This window comes from Schistocerca americana, chromosome 4 (assembly GCF_021461395.2).
Source record: "Schistocerca americana isolate TAMUIC-IGC-003095 chromosome 4, iqSchAmer2.1, whole genome shotgun sequence".
NCBI classification, from domain to species: Eukaryota; Metazoa; Arthropoda; class Insecta; order Orthoptera; family Acrididae; genus Schistocerca; species Schistocerca americana.
In genome coordinates this window covers 49,707,379-49,729,549 of record NC_060122.1, presented here as the reverse complement: position 1 = coordinate 49,729,549, position 22,171 = coordinate 49,707,379, and the positions used below count along the sequence as shown (strand labels likewise).

At 40.7% G+C, this 22,171-nt stretch overlaps 1 protein-coding gene across 1 annotated transcript in view; it reads right to left on the bottom strand.

Annotated features, from left to right (window-relative positions):
* Nucleotides 1-22,171, bottom strand: part of LOC124612588 (extensin-like) — a 49,285-nt gene continuing 27,114 nt past the window's right edge. The window contains exon 4 of the mRNA XM_047140872.1: nucleotides 1-84. Within this exon, the coding sequence (XP_046996828.1) occupies nucleotides 1-84 (84 nt within the window). The remainder of the gene's footprint in view (nucleotides 85-22,171) is intronic.

Genomic DNA, 22,171 nt, shown 5'->3' with positions numbered 1-22,171 from the left:
TTACACCAGCCTCCAAACACCAATGTTGCCTTGCTTTTTGTGGGCACCTTTGTCCTTCTCTGTGACAGTGGCTGTATATGGCAGCTGTAATGAATTCAGACAATTAAAATTAAAATGTTTTGTGGTTCTTCACTTGGATCATTATGCAGTTTCCATCAATCTCACTTTTATAAAATTCCACATGTATGTACATGCCACAGCACCTGATTCCTTATCTCCATCACTATTTTAATTTAGCAACTTCTTGACATTAAAATGAGCATGTGCAGTGAGAAGACAACCACTGCCACATATCAAGATGTTTGATTTACACTCAAATTCTGTTGATGTAAAGTTATTCAGCTTCTTAATATTTTTGCAGATGCCGCAGAAGTTGAGGATGGAGGAGCTGTTGGCAGGTGAGATATTTGCTTTCTTCAGTAGCTGAATTACACATTAAAGTTACGACTTTAATATTTTATTATGTGGTACTTTATTTTTCATCTTTTTCTTTGACATTAATATTCCATTGGTGGTGTGCTAAATAATTTTTGTGAAACAGTTTTTAAAAACTCTATACTATAACTTAACACTGGATGTTAATTATGTCATACATAATTCATACTGAAAATTGGCGGTGTTATTGTAACTACGAAAGATTGGTTACAAATGTGCAGTTGCATTGAAAATGTGTACTGTGGTAAATTGTGAGGGAAATGTGGTCAAAGAGAAAAAAGACAAATTTTTAAGTACCAAATTGACATTTAGAAATTTGTCATTGTAATGTTAAGCAAACATTACAAATAGGCACACTACGATAAGTAGTAATGAATTTTGCCACCTGACTGATGTGTGAATTAGCCTGATACATCTGGGTGCCACAGTTACTCTCAATCCCCCGCCTGCCAAGAGTGTTGTTGACTACCCGGTGACAACATGCTACTGAGTACAAGGTGGCTGACTTGTTGGTGGCTTCACAACTTGTGTACTGCATTCTCGAGACCCATCTCATACTCCTCTCGCCCCCTCTACTCCCATACCAGCTTCCCTAATTTGAAAATTTTGGAGTTCCCCTTAACTTAAGTTTCACAATCCTTCCCTCAGTACTAGCCACCCCTACACTGCCCTTTCCCGTGCCTAGCTCTGTACCTGTACCTGTACCTGTACCTGTACCTGTACCTGTACCTGTACCTCCTATGTTACACCCTCTGCCACCCCATCCCCTCTATGACATTTGCATTAAATCTGTCCACCACAACTCCTCACGCAGTTGGCCTGCAGGTTTATGACAATTTATCTTGTTGGCAGAGGGACAGAACGCAACAATGTAATTCCTGGCTTAGCCTTTTACTGCTTATTTCCAGATTAACCCTTTCATGGCCAATCGAACGTCTTAGGCTGATGCATAACGTTGTAGTGTTTCCTACAAGTTAAAACAACTCAGACTATACATACTGGAGACTTAAATCATCATAAATAATATAATTTGTTTCGCTGTTCACTTCAGTCTGTTGGGATAACTTTCTGGATCCACAACTGTAGAAATCATGTGGTTTTGTAGCAAAGAGCCATGTTCAAAGTGTATTTTCACTCCAAAGGAAGTATGTCAAGATCATTGAACAGAGAGCAGAGAAGATGAAATCTGAGGGTGCAAGATCAGATGAAAAGGGTGGGTGCAAAATGACTTCTCAACCCAGTTGTTCTATAGTGTTTGTTGCCAGTCTAGCAGAATGCTGGTGACTGTTACTGTGGAATAGCACCACTTCACACAGTCTTCCTGGATGTTTTTCTGGAACTATATCTGCAAGATGTCTGTTGTTGACAAAAAATACCAACAGGAAAGTTTCACCTCATGCAAGCAACTCGTAGTACACCACATGGTCACCTACATCTACATCTACATGATTACTCTGCAATTCACATTTAAGTGCTTGGCAAAGGGTTTATCCAACCACAATCATACTGTCTCTCTACCATTCCACTCCTGAACAGCGCATGGCAAAAACGAACACCTAAACCTTTCTGTTGGAGCTCTGATTTCTCTTATTTTATTTTGATGATCATTCCTACCTATGTAGATTGGTCTCAACAAAATATTTTCGCTTTCAGAAGAGAAAGTTGGTGATTGAAAATTCATAAATAGATCTCGCCGCAATGAAAAACGTCTTTGTTTTAATGACTTCCATCCCAACTCGCATATCATATCTGCTATACTCTCTCCCCTATTACGTGATAATACAAAACGAGCTGCCCTTTTTTGCACCCTTTCGATGTCCTCTGTCAATCCCACCTGGTAAGGCTCCCACACCCCGCAGCAATATTCTAACACCGTACCTCTGCACAATATCCATAACATTATCTTGTGTGGATGCTCAAATGTCTATGTGGCACTGCTATTCTGTTTGGACTAAAGCATTCCTTTCCGTTCTTTCTCTTACATTAGCATAAAAACAAAATTTCTAGTCATCAGTAACAATACAGGTTAGAAATGGCCAGTGGTATTCACCCACTAATCAAGAACAAGCAAGAGGGTAATGTACATACGGCCAACCACTGATTTATATGGTTTGGCATGTGGTACCCATATGATTTATTGTTGAACCTTCTCCTTTGTATTCAAATGCTGCACAGTGACGGAATGGTCATACTTCATCACATTTTCTGGTTCTTGAGTTCAATGATGTGCATCATCGTGGATTAATGCATCCAGATGATCTTCATCAAATGCTGAAGGTCTTTCTGAAAATGGAGGATCAATAATGTCAAAACAATCATCCTTTAAATTAGAAAATCTTTCCTTGCCATGCTCTGTCCTATGGCATTATCCCCATACATGGTGAAAACGTTACCATTGAAACCACATATTCATAAACTCCACTGTTCTCATTTTGCCGACTTAGCCATTTTAAATTAAAATGTAGCAGTGCTTTGTGTCAACATAATATTCATAGAATGACAATTTACCTAAAAGAATGTGTCCACATTAAGTGAGAACAAGGTAATGTACTTCGTAAAAATGGTGGAAAAGACAACTGTATCCTTTGATCCCTAGGCATATGAACTTGTCTTAGATCACATGTAATGCCCCCAACAACACAAAACACAATGATGGGAAAGGCTGACTTAAAGCATACATTGTGTGCTCACTCTTACATTATTGGTATCGGCTGCATAAGTAACAATAACACAGTGCACAGTGTTCACTTAAGACGTCTCTCTGTTTTTGCTCCCAACATTTAATGTTCTAATGATGTACCAACATCATAATGCATTGATGGTGGGTGGTTTAAATAAAAAATATGTACAAATGAAATGAGTTTCGTGACAAGGCTGAAGATATATCGGTACATAGGACACTGCATAGAACTGTATGGAACATTGTAGATGTAACTGTAGATGTGCTCCAAGGAAGTGTGTGGGGCCCTTGATATTGATGTTTTATATTAATGACATCACAGACATTCTTCTTCTTTTTGTTTTTCTGTTTGGGGTATCTAATGACCACATACTAATTTCAATGCTTCCTCCTTTGTTCTTCTTCCAGGTTTCCTTCGTCTTCACTATCTATCCTTTTTTCTTCCTCAGACCATTCTGACCCTGTCTTCCTCTTCTTCTTCCTGCCTTGGAATGCTTCCATTTGCAACACTTTCTTCTTGAAATCCTATCATTATGCTGGGTCTTTTTCTTGTATTTCTTTCCAAATCTTTCCTAACTACTTGAATCTGTCCTGTTGTTGACATCTTGTCCCAAAGATGTTTAGCAATCTGCTCATGGATTTCCTAGCAGCCTGAGGATTTTTCAAATGATTCTTAATTCTAGGACTTCAAGTTTGTATAACTCATAATTCAACATTAAACATTCACTTGCATAGAGACATTCTGGTTTTACTACTGTGCTATAGTGCTGTATTTTCAAATTTTTAGACACACACACCTTGTTGTAAATGTTCGTGTTTATATCATATGCTTTCTCCATTTTACATACTATTTTGTCTACAGCTAATATTTTTGAAGCCATTGCCTTGTATCTTTCCTCCCAAATATTTAAATTTATAAACCCTCTTTATCAGTTCATTACCTGTTACTAGGATTTCTGGGTCATTTTTTTATGTTTGCCCTAAAACATTTTTCCTACAGAAACTTTTAAAGCTGCTTTGTTAGGTATTCCTTCTAAGAGGTTGATATGTATTTCTGAATTTGTTATATTTTTATAAAGAATGGCATAATCATTTGCAAATACTAGACACTGAATTTCAGTATCTCTTTTTCCTGAAGTCTCCAGTCTCATTGTGACAGCTTATGTTCTTTGCCTTTTGTTTCAATTATCTTACTATTTCCTCTAAGATGCAGTTGAGGTGGCGTGGAAACATGTTGTCACCCTGCATTTCACCTGTTATTTTGAGTGCCTTAGGTGTTTCACACCAAAACTTTACTTATGCTTCAGTGTGTGGGTGTTTCACGAATAAGGTTTGCTAGTTTAGTGTAATGCCAAGTTTTTGAGTCACTTTACCCACTGTTTACCTGTCAATCAAATGCTTTTCTAAAACCTGTAAATGTTAAAACTATGTCTTAAAATTCGTATGGACTAAAAGTTGAAATTCTGTTCTGAGCCAGATTCGATCTTTCTAAATCCACTCTGATATTCTCCCAAATGGCTGTCAAGTGTTACTTCTACCTTGTTTAGTAATATTGTTAAAAATATAATACAGCCCACTGGCAACAGATACATACCTGTGCAATTATTTAGATAATGCCTATGACTTTTTTGTGCACAGGATGGATAGGAGCCACTTTCCAGTCTTCTGGAATCTTTTCAGTTTCCCATATTTCTTCAGACATAATCTGAAGGTTAGTTGTCATTTCTGCTTGACACCAGTTATGGTTGACATGATTTTATTTCTTCTCCACTGGCTTTGTTGTTTTTCAGGGTTTTTGTTTGTTTGTTTGCTGTAGGTGGTAGATCTGCTTCCATGTTTTCATCAAATATCTGGAAATTCTAGCTAACACTTCAGTTATCTACAGTTCAAGAATTGATCAAAGTACTTTCTTAGTAATTTACATGTGTGGTTATTGCTTAGACCTATTTTACCATTTTCGTCTCTGATGTAAATACATTGGAGCATGATATCACTTTTTGAATAAAACCATGACTGTATGTATGAGAGCATTTTTTCTGCTGTAGTACACAGTGATTCTTTTTTATCACTAATTACGATACTCGTGTCATCTGCAAATAGTAGAATTTTGGCTGGGCTATCTGGAGCCTGTATGTCATTGATATAAACTAGAAATAACAATGGGCCCAGAATGCTGCCCTGAGAAACAACTATTTAAATTTGTTTTGGTTCAGATATGGGTTTAAAATTGTGAAGATTCTTGGATGACCTCAGCTCAACAACTTGTGATCTGTTTTGCAGATAGGATTCAAACCAATTTTTAACGGTACCCCTGATGCATATTGCTTCAAGTTTCCCTAGTAATATTACATTGTTCACAGTATTGAAGGCTTTGGCTAAATCTAGATTAATTCCAACAACCTGTTTATTTGACTCAAAATTTCTTACTATTGCTGTGCAATATGGCTGTTTCTGTACTGTGCCATGTTGACTGTTATTTATTAGTTTATGTTTTTCTAGATATTTTGTAACCCTGATTTTCATAAATTCCTCAAGTATTTTGGAGAAGTATGGGAGAAGAGATATAGGTTGGTAATTTTCTATTTTATGTCTGTCACCATTTTTGTGTAGAGGTATCACTTTAGGGATTTTATTTTATCCGGAAATATCTCTTCACTAAGGGACAAGTTTGCTATGTGCACTATAGGTTCGACAACACGTGGAACAATTTTTTAATTATTGATACAGGTACATCATCCAAACCAGAGGACAATTTGGATTTCAAGCATTTAATGACTTTTAGAACTTAATGCTCGTCTGATGGGATTGCCATCATGCTGGTATTTACCATTGGAGACATCACTGTTAATTGTTGCTTAAAGTAAGGGGAATATTAACAAAATAATTGTTTACATTGTTTGCCATGGCGTTTTTTCTATGGGGATACTTTCATTATTTTTAAGATGGATTTCCTGTTCTTTAGTTTGACCCAAATTTTTTTTCTTTTTTTTTTTTACCTCATCATGCTGGACTTGTTACTAGCCTGCCTTATTAATCTATCATTACTTAATAATTTTGCTTTTGATATTACTTTGCGGTAAGTCTGTTTGTATGTTCTCACATACTCAACAAACTGCTGATCATGACATGTTTTTAACTTTAAACTTAGTAATATCATGGTTTCATTTGATGTTTTAATTCCGGATGTACTCCAGGTCCCTTTGGATCCAGATGATCTGTAACTCAAAAGCTTTTTTGGGAAGCACATTTCAAAGTATGCCATAAAAGTGGAAGCAAATGTATTGTAAGCATCTTTTGTGTTTGTTTGTGCCAAGACCTCTGGCCAAACTGCATTTTTAATATTATTTTTGAACTGATTACAATTTTCAGTAGAGAAAAATCGTTTGTACTCCTTTTTATTTTCCCCTCCCTGGGAGTTGCAGTGAGATTAAAGGTTAGTGCATTATGATCTGATAATCCTATATTCACATTTGTAACTGCAACTTCATGTGTGACCACATTTGAGAGGATGTTATTTATTAGGCTTTCACTGGAATCTGTTGTTCTAGTGGGAGCTGATACGTGGGGAAACAAGTTGAAGCTTTTAGTATGTATAAAACAAGTATTTTACTGAACTCTGGACCAATTGATTAATATTAAAGTCACCACAAAGAATTATGGCAGAGTTCTCATTTGAGAAAAATGTCTAGCATTTCTTCCAAATTCTTAAGAGAGACTTCAGTATCTCCAGATGGTGATCTGCGAATTGCTGCAACAATTACTTTCTTTTCTATGATTAATGGTTTAGCCTCATATCTTATCTTAAATTTAAGCTTGGGATTTAGATAAATGCATACACCACCACCTTTGACATTTTGCCTATAGTACTGACTGGCAAGTTTATAATGTGTGTGACCAAAAGGACTTAAACTATATCTGTACATTGTATAAGGCTCAGTCACAACTTCTGTGCATGTCTATGACAGGTGGTGTGGGCAGCCTATCAAGTTAGGCTGTGGTCTCCTGATCTCACATTTTGTGCTCGCTTACTCAGTTGTGCAGGACTCTGACACTTGTCTCACTCCTCTGTCAACACAGCTTCCCTTTCATGTCGTTTGTCCCCTAACACTGCAGTCAGGTGTCATGTGGTGTTATTATTTAATACAATGATGTATTATATTCTGTACCTTATCTTCTATACTTCTTCTCAAACTCTGTTATAATTACTTTAAAATTCAAAATTGATGCCTTTGACGTATCACATTTAAATAAATAACTTACTATGTCACTTTTGACTTAACAAATTATTTATTCCCTTCATCATCACACTCGTGAACTACACTAAAAGATCACCTTCATTCAGTATAAAAGAGACACTCACAATAATTTTGAAGGTTCCTCTTCTGTGTCTCACAACATACATCAGTTGTTGAAATAACTCCGTCGGCAGCCTATTGCTTTACAGGACAGTGTGGTGACCCCACAGAATACTTATTTTAACACATGTAGTTTGGCACCCAAAGCTGCTGCGATAGCTGTACAGTGCTGAAGGTGCATATTGTCCCCTGATGTAAGTCACCACACACAAAATAGAAATCACACTAATGAACAATATCTGTACGTTTATGTTTGACATGTTTTCTATTGCTCTTTTCATAATGTGTACACAAAACTTCTTTCAAAATGGCATTCATTGATAAGAAGTCATTGATATGTGCATCTCTCCTCTGGAGTGGTACGTACAAGCACAGTCTGTGAACATGGTGCCCAGTGAACACAGTCCAAAGTTTTTTAAAATTTTTTTTTCCTATATGCCATGAATGTGGATTTCTTTTTGTAACTATGGCTTCTGAGATTGGTTATAGCCTCAGTACATCATTGTCCATGATAAAATACGCAAATTTACCCTCAATTGCAGCCATAATTTAAGAGAATGTCCCTAAAGTGAACATAAAGTGCTTGAAAGATGTTTTCCTCTCTGTGTGTACAATAGTATCCAGTGCAGAACCACAGCGGCTGCGGATACCCAAGCCTGGAACCAGTACTGGGGCTGAGGACATACGTGCAGTGAAGTCACCTGGTGAGTAAGAGTAAATTTACACGTAATTGCAGCCTTAACTAAAGCAGTACATAAAGTACTTAAGACGTTTTACTCTCTGTGTGTACAATAGTAGGCAGTGCAGAACAGCAGCAGCTACGGTCACCAGAGGCTGGACCCAGTACTGCAGGTGCAGCGAAGTCACCTGGTGAGTAAGAGTAAGAGCCCACTGTGGCAGGCTTACATTCCTGCTCTGTACACTAGAGAATCAAATGTATCTGGACACCCATTAGTGGACATTAAGATTTTGTGTTCTCCTTTGAGGACTTGAACTCTTCTGGGGACACTTTGACATTTCGAAATCTCTGTTGGTGGATGCCAGCCCATTCTTCCTTGATAGCTGATACCAGACAAGGTAGAAATATTGGACGCAGGGTATGGAGTGAAAATGCCATTTTTAACTAATCCCTAAGACGATCCATCGCTTTCAGGTTGGAACATCGGCAGGCAAGCCTTCTTCAAGAATGCCACTGGTTATAAGCCTTTGCCTAACAATGCTGATCCATGAGAGGTGCAAGTGTTGAGCTGATCAAATCGGTCGTTGTCTGTGAACTGTTCCTCTGCTGTGTATAGTACACAATACTGTCAAATATGTACTTACCCTTCTGCATTTATCATATCCTGAAGTACAATAAGGTGGTGGTGGTGGTGGTGGTTAGTGTTTAACGTCCCGTCGACAACGAGGTCATTAGAGACGGAGCGCAAGCTTGGGTTAGGGAAGGATTGGGAAGGAAATCGGCCGTGCCCTTTCAAAGGAACCATCCCAGCATTTGCCTGAAACGATTTAGGGAAATCACGGAAAACCTAAATCAGGATGGCCGGAGACGGGATTGAACCGCCGTCCTCCCGAATGCGAGTCCAGTGTGCTAACCACTGCGCCACCTCGCTCGGTACAATAAGGGGAGAACAAGTTAAAGAGGAGAAATTGCATATTGTTACACTGCCTGCTCTGCACTGCATTGTTGGCAGTATAGTTAATGGCGGATAATGTTCACTGAGTAGTCACTCCATTCAAATTCTTCCGTCAGATACCCACGGAGTATAGCACTGTTTGTCACTCCAAATCTCGTTTCCACTCATCCACTCAACAGCAGTCATGGGTTTTTATGCTACAGTCAGTGTGACTTTATGTTGAACAGAAATGTTGTTTCCAGAAGCTGCTCAGCCACTGTAACCAGTTTTTCTAACTCCCTGTACACAGCCATTTCCTTAGCGGGCTCCTAGCTGCACTTCAAAACTGAAGAGTGACTGCAGCAGCTAACTGCAAGCTGGTTTTTACTATTTCCTACCACAATGATAGAAGCACTTGTCCATCAGCATAATCTGTGTGCCTGGACTTCATGTAGCATTGGTTGTTCCTTCACATTTACACTTAACTGTCACATCGCTGACAGCTGACTTGGGCAAGTTTGGAAGGGCTAAAATTCATCCCTGTGTTAATTATTCAGGTGTAATGCAAAGAAAAGTCCATGTTCAGTGTACTCAGATCCCTGACTGATGAATTCTGATTACAAAACAGTATTACCTGCCACTTCCTATAATATATATGACGGCAGTATCTGTTGCCGAAAGAACAATTGCCATGGATAACCATGCAGCTTTGCTAGAAATGAAATGATGATTAAATGGATGGAGCGTCTGCCATGTAAGCAGGAGATCCCGGGTTCGAGTCCCGGTCGGGCCACACATTTTCAACATTTCCCCAATGAAGTACATCACCGCCTGTTTGCAGCTAGGGTGTCCATTTAATTATCATTTCACTTCCTATAATAGTAGCTCCACCTCTCATTGAATTAAAATGCTCAGTTGCCCGTTACATAAGGGTGCCCAGGTATTTTGATTGGATAGTGGGTTTATAGTTCTTATCTATGTGATTTCTGCAACCCCTTAGTCAGTTCACCATTCACAATTGAATTAGAATCCAGAAATCACAATATATTTTATTATATTTATGTTTTTGAATATTGAGGACTTTGATTTGGGGCGAGTATTTACTGACTTACAGAAATACAAAGTTTACCTATATAGCTGTGGAAATATGTGTGCTGAGAATTACAGGGAGGGAAAAGGAAACAGAAAAATGGACAGGGAACAAGCAGGAGTAGGAGACGTAGTGGGGAGGTAGTGGAGATGAGTGACAAATGTAGTGATGGAGTGAGTGACAGATAGGATAAGACAATTACATGCTCCTATCCTAGAGAGGTGAGTGGGGGGAACATTGAGGTGACAGTCTGGTGAGAGGCATTGAGTGGATATCAGGCTACATGGACTACAAGCTGCAATGCCTGTAGCTTGAGACCAGAATACCAGGAGAAGCCAGGGAAGAGGCTTAATCAAACAGTGGGACTCCAATGAATGAATGAATGAATGATGTGAGTAGAAGAAACAGAGGATGATTTGTATTTCAAAACTGAACCTTTTTGTACAACCTATTAGGGAAGTAACTTAAATGGAAATATTGGGGTGTGAATCTAGTTTATAAATGGTCATAGCTGATGCGTTCAGCACTACCATAAGTTATTTGATACTAACATTTTCAGGGGCTCCCTTAACCTTTCTGTGGTCAATCAGACATAAAGGTCCTGCCAAAATGTTTGTTTCAGAATCTGCACAACCATAGGAATGTTCCATTTCATTGTGTACTGTAATCTGTTGTTCAGTTTATGTACAATTAAAACCCAGAAGCTGACAGGTGATGCTAGAATGTGTTTTTTTTTCTTTGTTGGTACAGAAGTGAGTACAGTATGTTTTGTAGCAGGAGCTTCCTATCTTTGGCTTAATTGTGGATGGCAAAGACAGTGTAGATATTATTTATCTTTGTTACATTATTTGCTAGGTATATACTATTTGACATGTATCTTCACTGATAACCCATTCTTGAAGAAAACTGATGTCTGTGTCTTGTAACTAAAATTAATGCATGTCTTTATTAATGAAAATCATATAAAAATCGTGACTGTAGTTGGAAATCTACCACCACAAATGTACAGATACTGTTCTTTTGATGTACTGTTTTTCTTCTTTCTCGTGAGATAGTGTACTGGAGACATTTGTTTTCTTTTCCTTATTTTGTCTTGAATGTCTCAATAGTTTCTTGGAATTAATTGTTTGCAATTATTTATGGAGCTGTCTTTTGAATTACGGGCAGGGTGGTTATGAAGAATACAGTCAGCAGAAATAAGATTTCTATGATCTACTTTATAACATATGAAAGCTGATCACCTCTGAAATGAAGGTGCTGGGAGTGTATAGTAGAGTGAAAACAACTGAAGCATGTGGGATGAATGTGTCAATGCTTTTGGAGAGAATGGCTGATAATACAGTATCACTTCCTGTTCACTAGATTTGTCTCTGGTGCCAGTACCTTTGTTCATAAAATATTTCCCATCAAGACTTTCACTACAGTTTGATCCCAGACCAATCTGTTCATCTTTCTGCCTCACCTCTCTACAGGGAGTCCAGCAGGGAACTGCCTTGCCCCATCTGCCACCCACACTCGTGGTCATATGTCCCACCTAATGTGGATGATCCATGCACATGGAGAGAGATGTGCTCAGGTAGCCATGAACATTAGAACTTCATTGGAACACAGAAGACACATGATAATGTTGGGCAAGTGAAACAGCTTCCTAGTGCAAGCAACATAAAAATACTCCTGATATGCTGTAAGGTTGTCACTAATATGAGCTAAGCTGAGCACTGCAAGTTGCACTGATGATGTCCTAGATTCCAATGTTGCTGTGCTCAGAGGAAAAGTGTTGACTGTAACAGCAGCCAAAAGTATGAACTGTCATCCCCATGGAGGAGATGGCAGTGGCATCCATGAGGCACACACCTGGAAGAAAAATACAGAAATTGGGCCAAGACATCAGTAAGGAGGGATGATGATGTGGAATGGTGCAGGTAGAAAGATACCAGGATGAAAGAAAGAAGTGGCACAAGGCATTTTAACACGGAGCAAAACCATTCAAACACTATGCAGAAGCACTTGAACACAGAGATGAAGGCTACCTAATGGATCACAAGACACTGGTAAAAAGCTTCCAGAGACAAAAAAGGAATTATAAAAGCACAAGAAGAGAGATGTTCCTGAGTGGACAAGAGGAAGAGTGTTTCATTGTGGCACAGATGGTACATGCCAACATGAAGCAAATGAAACAACTTTCTGATGAAGGCAAGGAAGAGAATGCCCTGATGCATGAAAAGATTGCCACTAATATGAAAACTATTCTTGAAGCTTCCAGTTGAGCACCCTGTCTGTAACAACTGACAAACACTGCTGTAGGTTGCACTGGCAATGCCAATATTGTGGGCCGCATTCTTATTAATATAGTCATGCATTCCAAAGTAGATAGTTGATGTCGAGTCTGGAACTTGGGTTGGCTAGTGAGCCACTGCACATTCCCCTACAAAGGCTATGTAGTGGAGAAATACTGTTAAGTTGTCCAGTGTTGCATGGCTCCAGGGTGGAAACCGTGCAGTGTCTGTCATTGGCAAGATCCGCTGCACTGAGGGTGAGTTTCAGTTTCAAGCCTGTTAAGATGCCAGCAACTGACATACCTCTGTTGTGTGGCATAAGGCAGAATTGTAAAGCACCAGCCAGATGCTACTCCACCCACTTCCACCTCATTCCTATTATGTCTCCTAATCCATCCTGTTCCCATACGCATCAGATTTTCTTTCTGTCTCACCTCTACAAAAAATCCACCTGAGAAATAATCTGCCTCACCTGCCACTCATTCTCCTCACTACTTGTACCCATCTGTAAGTAAAGAAAGGAGTGTTACATTGAATGTGTTTGATGTGGCATTATTACTGCACAAACAGCAAAAATGTGGTAAGTGATAAACATTTTTGCTATTACTTTCTGTGGGGTATCTGTGAGAGAAATTCATCATAATTTGAAATTATTGGTGAAGTTTTCTGCAAAACACCAAGTGCTCTCATTGCCAAATACTGGATGAATATAATGTCGGTACATGAATGCAATTAGTGAAGGTGCATAAACAAGCTTACACACAGTTCCTAAATGTTAAACGTGACACTGTGTTAACTGTGTAACATAAGATTGTATGTTTTATTAAGCAGATTTTAAAATTTGATCAATAATTATGTGAAATGATGACAATAAACATTTATTTGTCCCTGCCAGTCTTCAGATAGCAAGCGTGCAACCGGAATAAAGTTCTGGCTTTCTGGAACTCGGTAATATTGATGGTTGTTTATAATTGAGTAGATTAGATGCTCAATTATACACTGATCCGTACTTTTTCTAAAAGATATAAACAATTGATTCTGTTCTTTATCAGGTCGTGTTGAAACACACTTTATCACTAGTTTGTTTTACTTGTGCAGATAAAGTATTTTTTATATTAACACGCAAATTCTTTTTTTGTCAATCAGGCCCTGCTAAGGAGGAAGGCACGCGTCCCATCGCTCAGGTGAGTGAAAGTAGTGGATGCACGTATTAGACTGGCAGAGCAAGTGTGATTTTCACCAGTAGCATATAAAGTTTGGTTCTGTGGCATGTAATGAACCCCACACTGCTTCCTGTCCTCCTCCCAGGGTGAGGACATATTTCATCAGCTCAGGGCTTTGAACCGTTAAAATACTTCCTCCTATTCTGAGCTACTCTGCACACTACCAACTTGCTTAATCAAATAAACTCCTTTATTAATATCCTATTCATCTCCATTTCAGTCTCATTGCATCTCCCATGGCAGTCTGTTTCCTGACATCACAAACTTTGCAACTTCTTTAGCACTGTTAACTGAAATGCTATCTCAAGTCTAAATTACTTGCTAAATGAACCAAAAAATATCTCAAAGACCACTCATATACTGGCTCTTAATTTAAAACAAGTAACTCTCTTTAATTATTAATGTCAAGTCATGTGTCATTGGTTAGTGTACAGAATCTTACTGACAGCTCGACTTCATCTTCGTTCTCCTGATGTAATGGCAGTTGTCATGATGCTGACAGTTCTAGGGGGAAGGCACATTGCTGAACAAGAATGAGACAGCAAGGAATAAACCCATGGACTGGTTGTTTGTGTTGCCATCATCATTTGTGAAAGTGGCATGGCCGGACCATGTAAAATTTGGGGATTTGTGTGGATGCTGATAACCACGCCATTGAGTGCCCCCTAACCAGGTATCATCATCATCATGATAGAATAAAACACTGAAATCATCATGAACTGTGAAGAACGATAAACTAATTATCGTTATCCCACCCTCCAGATATGCTGCATCAATCTCCACTAGATTTTGTGTGTTGTGGTTGGCAGGTGTTACTAGAGGAGGCCAAAATGCATGCGTTTTAACTCACGCAGGTTGACGTGAGGTCTGGAACAGGACAAGGAAATTAGAATTTAGAAAAACTGACTTAGCTGGTGGAATACTTAACTTTAATCCATTAATGATGAACGTCTGTCTTGATGGTACATGATTCACAATATCAATAGTAACTGATATGGGCCCCTTGCTAGGTCGTAGCAAATGAGGTAGCTGAAGGCTATGCTAAACTATCGTCTCGGCAAATGAGAGCGTATTTTGTCAGTGAACCATCACTACAAAGACGGTTGTACAGCTGGGGCGAGTGCTAGGAAGTCTCTCTAGACCTGCCGTGTGGTGGCGCTCGGTCTGCAATCACTGATAGTGGCGACACGCGGGTCCGATGTATACTACCGGACCGCGGCCGATTTAAAGGCTACCACCTAGCAAGTGTGGTGTCTGGTGGTGACACCACATTATGCACAACAGAGAAGGGTATAAAAGTTTAAAGCCATCATTTGAATTAAAAAAAAAAAAAAATCACTTTGTGGTGGTGACCATTGTTCATCGGTACTATAGGCATTGTGAGATGTACACCTTTACCAAAGCGATGTGTTACACCATAGTTGATACTCATTAAACATGACAATAAATATTCCTTAAAATCGACACTTATCACTTACTGTTGTCTAAAATGCTTACTGATTGCAGTTGGGAACTGAGATTTCTCCATTTTTGAGCAAATATCACAAACACAAATGACAGGTACTCGCAATTGCAAACACATTTCAAAGTACCTTTCTAGAATGATATCAGACTCATTCTCCTTCATACATTCATGGCCTATCCAACTTCCTAAACTCTTCTGAAAATACTTTCCTGCTTGTGAAATAACTACCAAGTAAACTACTTTGAGAGGTATACTTGTCATAGTGTTTGTTATGTTTGACACGTGTTGATTAGTAATTCAATAAAACTACCTTAGTGTACTTAAGCACATGCATCACAAATTGTGCAGTGTGATTTCAAAGTAACTGTTTAGTTACTTTTGTTGTTAGGGATTTGCTTTCAGTAACATTAATATAGGTCTCTGGTATATTAAACAGAATTTAATGATCATTCTTGTGATCTTTCAGATCTTGCATTGACTTACTTGCCAGCTCCCATGACCATGGCAAACAGTCCTTTATCCAGTAAGTGGTTTTTTTTTTCATACATCTTGTTGTTTAGGACCAATATGTGGCACAAATCTTAAAGGTCGGGAATGTGTCAGATAAAATAAAATGTTTAAGAAACCAAAAAAGAGGAGCCATAAGTTTATGTAAATGCAGTCAAGAATGTAACACAGGAATGGCCGCTGAGGTGCCACCTCTCCATCTCTTTCCTCCTCCTCCTCTTTCCTAATCATGACATTATTCCAATGGAATATTAGTGGCCTTCAATCCAAAAAGATGACTTGCGGCTGCTCTTGGAATCGCAGCCTCTGCTAGTTCTCTGCCTGCAGGAAACAAAATTGCATCCTCCTGACTGATTTGAGCTTTTGTATTTCTTCCCAGTCTGCTTTGACTCCCTCTCTCCAAAGATGGCATTCCATATCGTAGGAGGAGAGAGGGGAGTCATGCTGCTCATATGGAAGGACGTTCAAAGTCAACATTTCTCCCTGACTACCCAGCTTGAAGCTATTCCTGTCCGCGTTTTACTTCCTCTCCTGAACTTTTCCATATGTACTGTTTACATCCCTCAGTCATTCGGTGTCGTGGACACTCTTCATCCAGCTTACTGGCCAACTCCCTCACCCCTTTCTGCTGCTCGTTGACTGTAATGCACACCATTCTCTTTGGAAATCTCCCAGAACCTGACAGAGAGGTGCCCTCTAGGCTGAACTTCAGTCACCTTAACCTCATTTGCCTTATCGTGGGAGTACCCATCTTCCTTTTATACTACATGCACTCCTACCCATATCTGGAAATCTCCTGCACTGCCCAATTTGCCCATCATCTCATCACTGTCTCTAGTACGTACTCGAGCAACCATTTACCATTTGCTATCCATTTTCTGACTCCTACGCCACATATATGCACACCCAAATGGCAACTTTCTAGGGATGACTCGAGATTTACTGTTCCCTGGCACCCTTTGAGTAACATAATTTCTCCAGTTGTGATGGCCAGGTAGAGTATCTTACAAATGCCATCATTACCACCACACAATATTCCATTCTCGCCCTTCATCTTTACTGTGCCATGTCCCAGTGCCTTTATTGACTGAGCTGTGTTGTGACTCAACTCACATGCAGAGATGTGTTCTCCATGTTTTTAACCATCATTCTATGATGGCAAACTGCATTCATTATGAACAGTTGCATGCACAGTGTCATTGCACCCTTCAGGATAGCAAAAATCTAGCTAGATTTCCTTAACTAGTTCTTCTAACAGTTCCACTACCTCATCTGTTGTATGGGCCCTGCAGGACCAAGATCCATTGGGCTGCTATTCTGCGGAGATTTCAAGCTCCACCCACTATCATTCTGCCTTCCTCCACCAGAAACAAGTGGAGGAGGCTTGGGTAGTACCCTTATTTTGGCAGATTATCGAGTGCTACAAGCTGCCTTTAGTATGAGGGGGCGAGAACTTGCTCTCACTTCCTATCGATCCTCCAACACAGTGCTGGACGATGTTTGCATTCAGATGTTGCTAAACCTTTCTTTTGTGGGCAAGCACTTGCTCTTTCTTATGTACAACTGCATCTGGGCAGAGGGCGCCATTTGCCAGATGCCAGCATAAAGACACTGTCATTCCCATACCCATACCCAAGCCCAGTACGGAAAAATACCTTCCTTCTAGTTACTGCCCCATTTCTCCCACAAGCTGTGTTTGCAAACTGATGAAACATGTAATTCATGCCTGGCTGGTATAGTGACTAGAGTGTGGCAATTCACTGACCACTGTACTGTGCAGATTTTGATCAGGCCGTCCTGCAGCTGACCATCTCATCACTTTGTCAACGTGTGTCGCGAATGGTTTTCTGTGGATATATCAGACACTGCCAGTGTTTTTAAATTTGCAGAAAGCCTGAAACACCTTCTGAAGGATGGGTATTCTTGATCTCTCTACATGTGGCACTTCTGAGGCCACATGCCCCATGTCCTTCAGGTATTTTTAAAGTATTGATTTTTCAAGGAATGTTGGTACTGCCTTGTCAGACACCTTTACCAGGAAGTTGGTGTGCCTCAGGGTACTGTTTTGAGTGTGACCCTCTTTGCTATTGCCTTTAACCTTATTATGTCCTGTCTCCTGCAGGTCATCTCCAGCAATCTACTGTTGCTCACCTCTACCCTGTTACCCTCCCACACCTTGTCCCAGCCTCCTCCTTACCCCCACGTGATTGCCTGTTTAATCATGTGCAACTGCTCGCAGCCTGGCTTCAGCTGCCAGAGAGTGTGATCACGTGTGTGAGAGTTGCATTTGCGTGAGTATGTGAGTGTATGTTATCTATATATAACAGAGGCCTTGTTCACTGAGAGCTCACTTTCTTACAGTTTTTTTTTTTTTTTGTCGTGCCTGTGTGCCTTCCATGGTATTGTTAAATTCATTTCTGAAAATTGCGATGGCTTGGGGCATTGAGGTGCTGAGGTAGGGGTCAGTGTACACTCATCAGCAAACAAACAATTGTGCCTTATTAGACAAAAGCCTGGAAAGATCAGACCATTTGGCAATAGTGCCGTAAAAACCACACCAGGGATTGATCTCGGTGAGATGAGTGTCATTGGTGTGGTAAATGTGAGGTGTCTGATACTCAGTATTCATGTATGCCCCATATGCTAGTGATCGCTTACTTAACTGCATAGGTTATGGACCTGACTCTCGGAATGTTCAATTCACTGACATAAGCACACTCTTAGCCTTAGTATATTTATTGGCATTCAGATTGTAAGTGCTCACTGTCTACCATTCAAGCAACTAAGAATGGAAGACCAGTTTTACCAACAAGTTTTTTGTTTTCCACTGCCACTCATATTCTTCATTTTGCAGCTTGAAAATATATCTCTGCATGTTTTGGAATAAAGGTTAAGGCCTCAAAATTACCTGCTCTTCCCAAATCCATTCTCCATGGTGAAATGATAGAAGCATTGCACGGTAACCTGAAGGTGCAGAGTTCAAAGCTACACATTTCCATTTTTTTATTGTTTTTGCAAATTCACTAGAAAGAGAGACAGATTTTTTGACATTTATGCAAATAATGGAATTGTGTGTCTGAGTAATGAAATAGCTGCTCTTGTTGTGTGTGGGCTTCACTCTGTTTCAGGTACATGTATTAAACTACCTGTAGCTAAAGTCATGAAAGTTATAATGTTTTATGATAGAGAAAATAACCAACAACAAAAGCAACATTTGAAGAGCTCTTCTTAAAAGACAGAATGAAACATGATACCTTGAACAGTTCATGATAAGAAATGTTACACACTACTACAACCACACTTAATACTTACCATCCTTAAATGTTTAAAGCAGTGGTTAAAATTTCCCAGAGTACTTTGACAAAGTGTGAACAAATAATGATGTACTTTTGCACCTACATACAGCCATTAAAGCTCTAATGAATGGGCAGGCAGCATTATCAAATTAGTTATCAACATTACTGGGTCAGCTACTTGTCAGAGAATATTAACTATAATCTATTAGATCTATTATGAACTACCAGAAAAAAGAATGCCAACAATTAAAAGCTTCCAGATGCATTTGAACTCGGATGCTGGCATCTTAAGTACTCACTTATGTGCCTTTACTGATGTAGATGTAGAATGGGTGCCAAGTTTGATATAATTATTTGAACACAAACCAGACCTCATGGCAAAGAATAGAAACAGTAAAACTAATGATTCACAGTATCATCCAGTTGCAGGCCTAGGTAAGCCAAGTGTTGCAACAAAACATTTGATCATATTCCATCAGATCTCATCTGTCACATGTGCCAAACTATAACTTCACTTTCCATTACAGTGCTTGTGTATAGTCCAGCACAATATCAACATTGTGAAGTGCGCTTCCACAAACATTTCTACAGCAAAAAGAGATCAAATTTCTTCACGGGGTTTACAATACTATTCAGGTTTTCATCACACAATGTTTGTCTTGTATGGGAGTCCTAGTGTACTGCATATCGTGCTTGAAAACGGGAACAGGGAGAAGGGGAAGATAAGGAAGATGATGGCGAGGTGAGTTGCAGTCTTGTGTTAGACCATCATAGCAACAATAGTTGCGGGCACAGATCAGTGGAAGATGTCATGGAAGGCCTTAGAACATCACTGAGACCCTAATTACAAGTAACAGACATAAGAAATAAATGAATACACCTTTGGTTGTCGTTACTCATGCCCTGGTTCCAACTCAAACCATTAATGTTTGCTTGACTGTGATATTCCTGTGGTGCTGCTTGTGAGTGGATGACTGTAACTGAGGTATTGTCAGAGGTGTTAGTCATCAGAAATGGCATATTAGTCCAATGCTGATTTCTCTCTTGTCATGCTGATAATTGGCAAAAATGTTTAAGGAAATTTTGTTCAAATATGTGGCCTGTCCTCAGTGTAAGCTGTGCAAGGTTAAGCAAACGTCTGCAGTATGCAGATGATTTGGCTTTCCATCCATGCTTGTCACATATCTGGCAGAGTCGTGAATTTCTATGTACCCTGTGTTGACATGACAAATATTAAGGGGTAGTAACATGCATTTTTAAAGCTATGCAAATTCACCCCAAGGGTGACTATGGGAGTGGAAGTTGCCTGAGTATTGGGAACTTTGGATAAAATATCAACCTGTGTGATTGATGAATCTTTGGAATGTCAGAAGTCTACCCCTACTGTAAACAGAATTTTAAAGAATTTTGTTGAAGGAGGCACTATCAGCAGACCCCCCTGCGGGTCCAAGGATTAGAATAGGCCCGCGGTATTCCTGCCTGTCGTAAGAGGCGACTAAAAGGAGTCCATCCCCCTCACGGGGGTAGTTCGCGCCTCCGTCCGGAGACGGACGGTTCCACGACCTATCATCGTGGTCCTTTTGGTTTTTTCACTTCTCGTTTCTTCCTTCCTTTTGTTGGTTCCTTTCTTTGCTCTTCTCCACCTCACTGTCTTCCTTACTCTTTCCCTTGCCTTCTCCTTGCCTTCTCATTGCCTTTTTCTCCTTGCCTTCTCATGGCCTTCTTCTCCTTGCCTTCTCAGGTCTCCGCCTCGGCGTTTGAGACAGTCTGTCCTCTTTCTCCCTCTCTCTCTTCTTTTTCCTCTTCTTCCTTCCTCCCTGTGCGTGCCTGAAGGCCGACCCACGCGTTCGCATGCGTAGCCGGTGACGGGGTAACGCGTAAGTCCCCGCCCTGGGTAGACATGTAAGGCACGCGCGTACCCCCTGGTAAAGGCCAGGCCCGGGGAGGGGTGATTGCCTGAGCTGATACCTTCTGACCATGCCGATTGGTCCCTCCGTCTGTTTCTCGGGAGGTGTGACCTGAGGTGTAAACATTCACCTAAGGCGGGAGTGCCCTCTGAGAGGGTCCCCACAAGGAAGGAGCGCGCCATCGGAGACGCTGGCAATCATGGGGGATTCCTTCGCAATGGATTCTACTCCATCACTTTCGACTTCGACCCACAAACGGAAACGTGACCAGCCAACAGTGACAAAAGTACAACCGCCTGCCCCACAGTTCCTAGTAGTTTCTCGAACTGAGGACGGAAAGGATTTTTCCTCTGTCAACCCTTTCGTTATTCAGAAGGGCGTAGATACCATAGCCGGATCTGTCAAATCCTGTACCAGGTTGCGTAACGGCACCTTATTACTAGAAACTGAGAATGCCTTTCAGGCACAAAAACTGCTTCGGGCCACCCTCCTGTACACGTTCCCTGTCCGGGTGGAGGCCCACCGAACTTTGAATTCGTCTCGTGGTGTGGTCTATACTGGCTCCCTCGACGGATTGACTGACAAGGAGCTTCAATCATTCCTCGCTGAGCAGGGCGTGACGGCTGTCCATAGGGTCATGAAAAAGGTCAACAATGACCTTGTACCGACCCGGACAATTTTCTTGACCTTCGATAGTGTTAAGCTGCCATCGCGCATCAAGGCGGGCTACGAGGTTATTTCTGTTCGCCCCTATATCCCGACACCTACGCGCTGCTACCAGTGTCAGCGTTTCAATCACACTCGACAGTCTTGTTCCAATGCGGCTAAATGTGTCACCTGTGGCAGGGATGCCCATGAGGGTGACTGTCCACCTCCGTCTCCTCGTTGTGTGAACTGTCAGGGTGACCATGCAGCATCCTCCCGCGACTGTCCTGTCTATAAGGAAGAACGCTGTATCCAGGAAATTCGGGTCAAAGAGAAAGTGTCCACCTCGGCTGCTCACAAGCTATTGGCTACTAGGAAGCCCATGCTGCTCCCAGCGGGGAAATACAGTACTGTCCTCGCCTCTCCTCGGACTACCCGGGAGGTAGCAACCCAGACATGCGATCTGACCTTCAGCACCACGGTCGTCCGTTCGGCCAGTGCTAAGATCGCGCGGTCGACGTCTCCTCTTCCTCCCATCACCCCACAGACACGAGCACCTTCTTCAGCTTCTGCTAAGACGAAGACACCGAAGTCAGATGCACGGGCCTTCAAGAAGGAACCATCCCGTGCAGACTTCCTCCGTACCTCGACCTCACAGCCTTCGACCGGTACTTCCACT